This window comes from Phragmites australis, chromosome 6, assembly GCF_958298935.1.
Source record: "Phragmites australis chromosome 6, lpPhrAust1.1, whole genome shotgun sequence".
NCBI lineage: Eukaryota > Viridiplantae > Streptophyta > Magnoliopsida > Poales > Poaceae > Phragmites > Phragmites australis.
In genome coordinates, this window is record NC_084926.1 from 10,498,355 (window position 1) to 10,509,316 (window position 10,962).

At 41.1% G+C, this 10,962-nt stretch overlaps 1 protein-coding gene across 7 annotated transcripts; it reads left to right on the forward strand.

Moving 5' to 3' along the window:
* The first annotated feature begins 1,048 nt into the window (after positions 1–1,048).
* On the forward strand, positions 1,049–10,215 carry LOC133921621 (ceramide kinase). 7 transcript variants are annotated; one of them, XR_009910305.1, is made up of 14 exons: positions 1,049–1,258; positions 1,711–1,869; positions 2,349–2,516; positions 2,640–2,732; positions 2,903–2,995; positions 4,807–5,065; positions 5,148–5,174; positions 5,290–5,374; positions 5,779–5,928; positions 7,229–7,330; positions 7,407–7,793; positions 8,162–8,228; positions 8,294–8,483; positions 9,968–10,215. XR_009910305.1 is itself a non-coding variant. In XM_062366576.1 (13 exons), the coding sequence occupies exons 3-13, from the start codon at positions 2,349–2,351 to the stop codon at positions 8,429–8,431; spliced, it is 1,569 nt and encodes a 522-aa protein (XP_062222560.1). In that variant the 5' UTR covers positions 1,050–1,258; positions 1,711–1,953; the 3' UTR covers positions 8,432–8,668. The 7 variants fall into 7 exon arrangements, 5 of the variants coding, with proteins under 5 accessions (XP_062222558.1, XP_062222557.1, XP_062222560.1 ...); XR_009910304.1 differs by having other exon boundaries at positions 10,001–10,215; XM_062366576.1 differs by lacking the exon at positions 9,968–10,215 and having other exon boundaries at positions 1,050–1,258; positions 1,711–1,953; positions 8,294–8,668.
* The last annotated feature ends 747 nt before the right edge of the window (positions 10,216–10,962 follow it).

Sequence of the window (10,962 nt, forward strand, 5' to 3'; positions counted from 1 at the left end):
GAATTGCAAATCTAACATATTCTAGTTGATTTATATTGCTTTAGTGATCTCTAGTTTAAATTCTGCAAGCTTTATTTAATTGCTAAACAATTAATCTTGAAATATTCTATTCACCGCATCTAATCTGTATTCTAGATCTTACACCATTGGCACCACTATTCACCGGTTGCTATTTCCAGGTCCCTCGGAAAATAAGTTGCGATTTCCAAGCAAAACACAATATTGATGGAAAATTCATATTCGTTTTGCAAGTAAATTAAATGGTTCGTGAAAAAAAACCCTCAAACACTATAGCCTTTTAATCATCAAGTTGCTCGAGCACAGACAGAAAGAAGAGTTCGGAGAGGCTAACGGATCGGCAATTGCGTGAAGGTAGAAGGTGACACCGTGACATATCATAGAATAAGAGGTTGGCGCATAATCGATGGAAGCACCGGGAAGATGACAGCATGGGAGGGGAGAGAATTCATGTGCCGTAAGAATAGGGTGATGGGCCAAAAGAAAGTGAAACAAGAGGATCTACCTACGGAGGAGAGGAGGCTAACATGAATAGTTGATATGGCAAGTCTCCTGAGACAGGTTTCTACCAAATTGTCTTTAGAATTACGATAACAAATTAATTCTTAAAAAATTACTATAACAAATTAATTATTAAAAATTACTATATCAAATTATGCAGGCTAATACTATTTAACACAAATAAATAGTCAGAGACGAAACAACCAAACCACACGTCTCAATCTTAAATAGCCACACTCCAACGAAAGCAAATTTTATAGTACTATATCCAGAAAAACTCTCGTGAAACCTCATACACGTTATTCATCTTGTAATTTAATAATTAAATTAAAAATAAAAAATAATAAACAAATATCATCATAAATAAGAGATCTCTCATAAAAACAGGTATGTAAAATTTGCTTCCCGCTGCAGACGCGTGACTCCGATTCTCTGGTTTCCATCAATAGCCACCGAAATGGACCCAGTCGCAGTCGCAGTCGCAGGCGTACGAATCCAACCGCAAAAGGAAGCATTTTTCCGTGTCCATCCTGTCCGTTCCTCGGTTCTTTCCCTCCCCACCGAAAGCACAAGCAGCGCACCGGCAACGGAAAAGAAAAGGATACCCACACAAGCACGAGCTGGGCAACGTGTCGAAGAGGCCATGCAAGGCGACGGCGAGGTGCTGTTCCTGGGCGGTGTCGGGGAGGTCGCCGTAACCATCGGCCACGATGGCCTCTCCATCCAGCCCCTCCACCCGGTACGCCCCGGTCCCGTGATGGCCTTTCTCCTAACCTTGTTCTCCGGATGCTAATTTTGGATCTTAGGGGTTTAAGCCTCCTCGTGACGCTTGATTGGAAGGGCTTTGTGTCTGCTTGGGTCGGATTGTGTGGCAGGGCTGGAGATTTGTAGCTGTGGGTGCTGAATCGAAGAGTTGGAGGGTGGATAATGGATAGGTTGGGTGGGGTGGGGAAGATGAGCATCGTTACGAATTTACAACAGTCCACTTTTCTGCATATAACGAGTACTTGATTAGCTGTTTTGGTCTCAAATAGAGATTGTGCACAGGATCACCATCTTGGGCACCATTAAGTATCCAAAAAATATTGGATAATCTAAGGTTTTCTTTCGAGCAGAAGTAGCCTTTGTAGGCTATGATATTCCTTTTGCTATGTACCAATGTGGTTATGCTCATCTTGCTACATTTTACAGGAACTGGCCTCTTCATGTTGGTCATCCTTTAACCTGCAGCCTAAATTAGACAACAAAATCAAGTTTTCAGATGTTTATGCCATAGAGCTGCTTGATAAGGGTCCTATCTGTGGAGCTTGGAATACAAGAACTGCCATTCAAGGCAAGAAAAATAGTGAGGTTATAGCATTCCTTCTGGTTATTTTACAAGCCTCATTTTTCTGCAACGTGCATCAAATGTTTCTGCCAACCAATATTTGATAGGTTAGTTCCATCCTACTTCTGTGTGTAGCTACTCCCCTACTCCCACCTCTGATACGCTACTTAAACAAACTTGATATACTCCTTTTATCACTAACAGTATATTTATCTACTAATTGTAACACAATTCGTTTGCGAATTGAGTGAAAATTTGCAGGGGTGTCCATAGTTTCAGCCTAGTTTGCGCAAAAATTAATACACTCATAACGAGGAGTATGCTTAAAAATTACATATACCAACTAGGTGATCTTATGTACTCGTAGACTCCATGTTCTGATATACATGTAGGGAGTAGGTGTTCCTGGAGTTGGAAAACTGCTTCCTATCAGATAATGCATTATAAAAATTCTTTTACACTATAAGTATATCCTCTCTAACAAAATCTGATGCTCATGCAGATGCACCGATTTGTCGTGCATGGGATTACGAGAACAAGAAAACGTCCTTCTCCATTGTTGCCTTGTGAATATATTTTTGGTCACAAAGACCTGAATACCTGCAAAAATTGGTTTGAGCATCTCATGGCATGCATAAACAATGAAGGGGATAGACCAAAGAACCTCATGGTAGATATGATGCATTTCTTCTACTCTTGACCACCATAGCACTTCAGCAAACATGCTATGGCTATTTCATACTCATCATTTGTCTCTTATTAGTGATATTGCTAACTCTTCCGCACATTGTAGGTATTTGTTCATCCATTATGTGGAAAAGGTAGAGGGCCCAGAAATTGGGAAACAGTTGCTCCATTATTTGATAGAGCGAAAGTAAAAACGAAGGTAAACTTGTTTCTGGTGAAAGCAGAAATTCTATAAGAGTTTGATATGAACACATAATGTGTATATCTGAATTTTTATTTCTTATGATTTTGTGACATCAGAATTCCCTGCCCATTTATGAACAACAACCCAGTGCTCCGACTTATGTTCACCCCTCATTTTTGTTTCAGGTAATTGTGACAGAGAGAGCAGGGCATGCATACGACACACTAGCATTATTATCAGATAAAGAACTCAAGACATTTGATGGGGTTGTTGCAGTGGTAGGACAGTTAAATTCCAATTATATGCTGGACTATTATCTCCTTATATTTTCCCTAATTTATTCCAATTATATGCTGGACTATCCTTATATTTCCCCTAATTTATGGGGGAGGTGTGATAATGGTCATGCTTAATCATCATGAATAGTTTGTTCTGCAATATAGGATACTGATTAAAAAATTAAGGGTAGAATGCATGTACCAACTTCTTATAACTAGAACTAGCTAGCATATGTATGACTGTAAAAATGCACTAATCGTTTGCTGGTTTTGATTATCTCCTTTTGTAAAAGAAAAAAGTCCACTTTACTACCACCCCTGAAGTATCATGAGAGTCTACTTAACCCCCTATAGTATTTTTTGGTTTACTTAACCCCCTAGAGTTCAAAAACCAGTTCAATATACCCCCTAATCTGGTTTCTCTTAGCGGTTCTGATGATGTGGACAATGGTATTGCCACGTGGCCTGCCACATGAGATAGTCTTCCATATCACCTCTATCTCTATCTCTCTCTCCAAGTGAGCTCCAACGACAGTGAGGTGAGGTTGTCCCTTTGCTGTCAGCCGTCCCCTCACACAACCATCTCCTCATGCAGCCTGATCCTCGCCATTGCTCATGCACTGTCTCTGCGTCACTGGAGGGCCCTGCATGTTGCTGCTGCATGTTTCCCTGCAAGACACCGGAGAGGAACATAGAGAGAAACAGGAACGGAGAACAGAGATAAGGGGGCTTGATTTGCTTTGTCCCTCCAATAGGATCCTGAGTGACAAGCATGGGTCGAGGCAGCCCCGAGAAATTCCAAAAAAATTGCAACCTGCATGCAACTACAAATCAAGAGGACCAAGCATGCCAAAATTCAATTTTGATGCCGTAATGAAGCTTACTGATGCAGCAGCATCGACTCTAAGCTTCCACCCTCATTACTATTACTCCCCATGACCATCAATTCCTCTCAAAAGGCAGCAATGACAATCGATTTCACCACAAAAGATTTTTGCCCCAAAAATGCATGTGTATGTCGTCGGGACATTGCAGACCTTGGAGCATGAGGTACCGTTGTGGATGTGCTCCTCATGGTCGGGAACAAGTGGTGCGCTCACTCCGTTGGCTGGAGCAACGGCGGGTCGCTGACGAGCACTCAAGGCAGCCGGCTCCTGAGAGCGTCACCGTGTGCGTGCTCATACCTGTTGCACTGTGCCGAGAACCGCGGGCTGGTCTGCAGCTGGAATCAAGGGATTCCAGTTGCAGTATTGGTTGAAAGGAGGGAGAAAGAGCGAGAGAGAGATGGGGGCTGGAGGTAGAAGATGTTGTGATGTGGGACTGTGGGAGCCACCGTGGAAACAACTTGGTGACAAATGGCTGTCTTGTCCTCAAAACTACTTCTAGAAACCAGCCAAAGAGGTGATGTGAGCTGGTATTGCAAGATCAGAGCAATATCAGAGGGTTAAATAAACCAAATAATACTTTAGGGGGTTAAATAGACTCTCTTGATACTTCAGGGGGGTAGAGTGGATTTTTTCCTTTGTAAAATCAGTAGCGTTTGAGCACTCTTTTAGCTAGCCACACAGGAACACTTGTTAAGATCTCACTGGATATTACTTCCTGTATATTGTCAAGTTTTTGCATATAAGTTTCCATCTACCAAAGCTCCGGGGAGACGAGGCAGAGGCCTCATCCTCCTGTCGAGGAGCAGCCCCAGGCTACAACCCCCCAGCCCATAAAAGTTCTGTTAAGAGAAAAACAACTACTGTTAAAAAAAGAAGGAACTCTCATTTTTACTCATAAACTGTTTTTATACTTTACATTTTTAGGGCGGTGATGGTCTATTTAATGAAATTCTGAATGGGATACTAAGTTCAAGGTTCAAGGCTTCTTATCCCCCAACTCCCGAGGGGTTCGGATATTTTGGAAGCACTGAGAACTGCGAAGGACAGACAAGGAATGGGATAAACGATATGCCCACACCAAATTATCTAAATGTCACGTTTCCAGGGAATTCGAATACATGTGATGACCATGAACCTCTTCTTTCGACATCGCAACCTACAGGACTTGAGATGCCATCATTAAGTATGTTCCTGTTGGTTTACATGCCATGCATATTCTTTAAGGAAATTTCTCATGTAAGTATTTTGGTTGTTTTTTCTTGCAGATTGTAGTAAAGAACCATGCAATGGAGGTCAGTGAATAATTCTAATTTGATGGTCCTGCTTATCTTAAAACTGCTGAGATTTAAGGTTCACTGACTTAAAAATAGAGAGCTTCTGTTTCATATTCACTCGATGCTACTGCAGATCAGGATCATTTAGTCTCCTTTCCGAACGACTGGTTTAGGCTTGGCATAATTCCTTCTGGCTCAACTGATGCTATTGTTCTCAGGTAGTGTTAGAATACTTATCGGTAATGGTTACCTCATTTTTTCGATCATTGATTATTGTTGCATTCCATTAATTCTCACTGAAGCATGTGAGATAGTTATGGTCATTTTTGCTACTGGACACTTCCACTATCACTGTATCACCATCTGTAGTTCACATTGAGCAAACATATGGCGATTGGTAAGGTTGCCAAAGTAGCACTGGGCTGCTCTTTCAGAACATTTATGTATCTCGGATAATTTCTTATGTTCAGTTTAATGTCGATTTAATTCCAGCAACACATGCACAATATAACCATTTGTTGGCTCTTGCTAACAAACTATTGAGCCCTGTTGTTGTGTACAGAGTATGGACTCATCAATTCCAGTTTTTCGCTAATGGTTAAAATTCTATTGGTCTTTGCAGCACAACAGGGGAGCGAGATCCTGTGACCTCTGCTCTGCTTATTATTCTTGGCAGAAGGATATCACTTGATATAGCTCAAGTAGTCAGATGGAAAAGTAGACCAACAGATGAGGTCATACCTACTGTACGTTATGCAGCGTCATTTGCAGGGTATGCTACTGCCTCTAGGAAATAGTACAGTTATCTGGTGTGAATAACCCTGCACAATTTCGTATTTATATCTAATATAATTTACTAACCGAAGGGCTTTGACCTGCTGCATCCCTGAAAAGAAGAATTAGCTTGTGATTATATTAATTGTAAGATTGATAAATCGATGAGTTTGATTGCTGATCCTTGGTCAACTACTTAAATGATGTGCTAGCACAGGCATCCTGCAACAACTTTGACATAAGCTTGTAATAGGGCCTTTACCATTGTAAAGGAAAAAGTAATAGGGCATTTAGTTTGGGAAGCTACAGAGAGTTTAGCCTATTTTCTGTCTATTATGGAAGTAACCTTTAGAATCGAAAGGTTTTAGACTTAGTAGGACCAAAACCGAGTATATGAAGTGCGATTTTGGTGATATTAAGCATGAGGGAGAATGTGTTAGTATCTGTGGAGAGGTGATTCCCAAGAAGGATACCTTTCGATATTTGGGATCGATGCTACAGAGGGATGGTGATATCGATGAAGATTTTAGTCATAGAATCAAAGCCGGGTGGATGAAATGGCGTCAAGCTTTTAGCATCCTCTGTGACAAGAGGGTGCCACAAAATCTGAAATGTAAGTTCTATAGGACGGCGATTCAATCCGTGATGTTGTATGATGCTGAATGTTGGTCAACTAAAAGGCGACATGTCCAATAGTTAAGTGTAGCATAGGTGCATATGTTGTGATGGATTTGTGGCCATACAAGAAAGGATCGGATCCGAAATAATGATATATGTGATAGGTAGGGGTAGTACCAATTGAAGAGAAGTTTGTCCAACATTGGTTGAGATGGTCTGGATATATCCAATGGAAGCCTCCAGAGTCACTTGTGCATAGTGGGATACTGAGGCGAGCTGATAATACGAAGTGAGGCAATGGTCGATCAAACCTAACATGAGAGAAGTATGTAAAAAAAGACTTGAAAGAATGGAATATCCCCAAAGAACTATACACAGATAGAAGCGCGTGGAAGTTAACAATCCACGTAATAGGACCATAACTTATACATCAGTCTCCTTATACCGTTATTACTTTTATTTTTTTACTATTACTAATATCTTTATTATCATTATTGTTTTCTCACCATCTTTTTAGTTAGATCTTGTGGGTTTCATCTCTAGCCTACCCCAAGTTACTTGGGACAAAGGCTTTATTGTTGTTGTTGTTGTTGTATCGAAGTGACCATTTTTGTGGATTCCTCTACTGCGAATTAGGCCATCTTTTGCATAGTTGCTGATGGCCTCTACTTTGCTTGTAGATATGGCTTTTATGGAGAAGTTATCAGGGAGAGCGAAAACTATCGATGGATGGGTCCTGCGCGTTATGACTTTTCTGGAACAATGGTCTTTCTGAAGCATAGGTGATTAATGTTTACTATTATAGTAACATTGTCACTTCAATTTGTTGCAAGTTAACAATCTCTGGTCATTTTTCAGATCATATGAGGCAAAAGTTGCTTTTCTTCAGACTCAAAACACTCATTCACTTACAACGTCAGCAGAGGATGTTGTAACTGGAGCACAACCAGTACAATCTCGTCAGAAGAGACCTCACAAAATTATCTGCCGAACAAATTGCCTTATATGCAAAGAGACTTCAACATTTGGACAATATTTAGAAGATGAGATTCCAGGCAGCTCCAGAACAATATACGAGAACTCGAAGTGGGTCTGGTCCAAAGGACGTTTTCTCAGTGTTGGTGCAGCTGTCATTTCATGTCGTAATGAGAGAGCCCCTGATGGCCTGGTGGCCGACGCACACCTCTCGGATGGTTTTCTTCATCTTCTGCTCGTCAGAGACTGCCCTCTTCCCCTTTACTTGTGGTGAGTGAAATGTTGCTAAGTCCATGGTCCAGCTTCTTCCAGACTTCAGAGCACGTTTGATTCGAAAGTTGCTTTTCAGCAAAAGATAAAAACGATCACAAGCTAATTCCTGAGAAACTATTTAACTCTGCTCGAGTTGGGATTTGAAACCTTTTCATATCTGTTGTCTGTATACATGAGTGAACCTTAAGGCATGACGGAAGTGCAACCTTAAGACTAAAATATAGTTTAAATTTATTTCCAATTTTACTCTTACTATTCACAAACTAAAAATTCTTTCTTTTATATTCATTGAAAAAAATCAGCCTGTCGATTTTGTTCATCTCTATATATAGCGTATGTTTTTGACCAGGGTGTTTTATCTGCAGGCATCTAACACAATTTACCAAGAAGGGTTCAGACCCGCTGAGCTTCAAGTTTGTTGAACATAATAAGGTAGTGACTTTTTCTCACGTTTACTTCCATGTTTTTGAATTTAATAAAGCTCCCATCTTCTGCAGACACCAGCATTTACCTTTATCTCATCACATGATGAAAGTGTCTGGAACTTGGATGGAGAGATTTTTCAGGCGTGTGAGGTATCTGTCCAAGCTTGCCGGGGCCTTGTCAACCTCTTTGCTTCGGGACCAGAGGTGTAGTGATCTGCCTCATAAGTTCTTCCTGTTTGCACCAAGGAAGGGCTGCCAAAAGGTCAGAGAAGTCATTGTTTATACACTTGTATATTGTACACTCTTATTTGTATCTTGTAGAGAACTAGAATCATTTGTTTATAGATATACTCTTAGTTATGTGGATGTGGAAATTATAGCCCTTTTTCGCCATGGAAAAGAGGAACAAGTAATTTTGATTCAAGTAAATGAAGCGAAGTTTATCCACATGTGTGAATAATGTGCAGTTAGAAATTTCGTGCCATGCATCATGAATGATTTTGATCCTGATATTTGCAATACATTTTTTTGTGGATCAACGCTTCATCAGACACTGTAACACCTTAAAATTTTCAATTTTCGTAATAGTTTAAATTTTTTCTAGAATTAAATAGGAGTAGGAGATTTTATTCAATTTAGAAGGAAATTAATTTCTAAATTTAATTTATCATAGGTTATATTCATGCTTGATATATTCAATAGGTTTTGTGTGTGGAAAAATATTTGTAAAAATTTGCCAGAAGGCGCTCGTTCAAAATTTCTTGTAGAAATGGTTCAAAAATAATTTTTTTCCTAATTTCTAAAGTTTTTCGGGCCTTTTTCTTCTCTCAATATGGCCCAAACATCTCTCTCCCCTCCTCTCCTTTCGGCCTGGTTCAGACCACCTTCTCTCTCCCTCCCCTGCTTGGGCCACGCCCTGTTTCCCTCTCTCTCATCCCTCTCTCTGTCATGTGGGACCACGTCGAGCTACCAAGCCACGCCCGAGCTAGCTCACTTTCTTCCACCTCCGACGGTTTCCCCTCTGCTGTTGCCTCTTCTCTCTCTCACCGTCCATTTCCGAGCCAAATTCACTCGTCTCCGTGCACGTTAATGCCAAATGAAAGCTAGAATGAAGACAATTCATTGAGTTCTCCCACAATCTGACTATTTTGCATGGATTAAACCCCCTAAATCGAAAGTTTCTTTGGAGCTTTAAACCCGCTGGCAATTTTAACTTGGTCTATAAAAGCCCAATTAGATCCCTGACCGAGCCTTCCCTTGCTCCATCGTACTTTCCCCCCAACTTTTCTTTGTTTCACTGCCGCCTAGGAGCCCCTGCACCATGCTCGGGTCACCGCCGAGGGCCACCATCGTTGCCAAGCCGTTGTTGCCCTCCCCGATGCTCGGTGATCCGTCGAATGACTTCGCCATCACTTGGTCGACGTGTTTCGCCACTCGCCGGAGCTCCGCGACCACTCGCACGTTGAACCGTCGTCGCTCCGACCGTGCGCCGTTGTGCCCAACTTGCTGTCGCCGTTGTCTAGGCCGGAGCTGAGCTAGGTGAGATAAGCATCGTCCGACCCTCTGACTGTGGTCCACGGGTCCATGGATTTTTCCATGGGATTTTCAACAGAAAAATAATTCAGTTTTGCTTCATATCTAGTCTTTTCTTGACTTAAGCCTCATATCATGCTTTCCTTTCACTTGCGAAGTACATTATGTACTCACACTCGTTGCTCTCTTTTCTTGCATTCTACTATTGATCAGAAGCCGTTAATGAAGCTACATTCTTCGATGTAGATGACTTCGACTTGGAGCTTCTTTTCTAGGCTGGTGTGTCTCTGGTTGACGTTTATGAAAGATGGAAAACTCTCTGACGCTGGAGTTTTCTTTTCCATTTTGTTTTTCTTCTAGACCCTCGGATCCTTTTATAATAAGTTATGATGTTATAGTAATGATATACTGATAATGTAACGTGTGTATGAAACTTATTCTTAATATATATATGTTGTATCTGATTTTGTTCCTTTAAACTGGGTGTTACATACACCCTGGAGGATGAGGGTGTTAGTTTAGGCCCAATTTACCTAGGAAAAGCTTAGTTTGTCTCGGGAGCTCTCTAATCTTTTTGTTAGTGGGCAATTGGGCTTAGTTGTAGTGACATTGTTCGGAAAACCTTAACTTTTTGTGATGTTGTGTGTGTGTGTGTGTGTGTGTCTATATATATATATATATATATATATATATATATATATATATATAATATTTTAAGAATACATGTCCACTTAAAAAATAATGAGGTCTACCCTACCATCCCCGTTCAACGGGCGAGAACAAGGTCTCGCCCGTTGAGACTTTATGGGCCCGGTTGCAAGCGAATTTAATGACCGCAGAGAGAAAGGTTTTGCTTGTTCAGTGCACGAGAACTTGGTCTTGCCCGTTGAACGGGCGAGACCTTCATGGCTGCAACGCGCACAGACTCATCCAAAAGGTATCACCCGTCCAACGGGCGAGATCTTTTGAGTATTTAGTCCCGTGTGGTCGGTCCTGCCAACGTCAATAGCTCATTTTATTCCCATTCAGTCGAGAGGAGAGGGGAAGGGAGGGGAGGGAGATTTGTGCGGCGAAGCCCTATTGGAAAAAAGAGGTAATTTTTTCCTATTTTTTTAACAAACCCGGTAGGATAGTAACTAATGCTAGGTTTTAACATAGGTTAGATGTTAGATCTAGATTTTATTTTATAGACCTGGTAGGATAGCCAC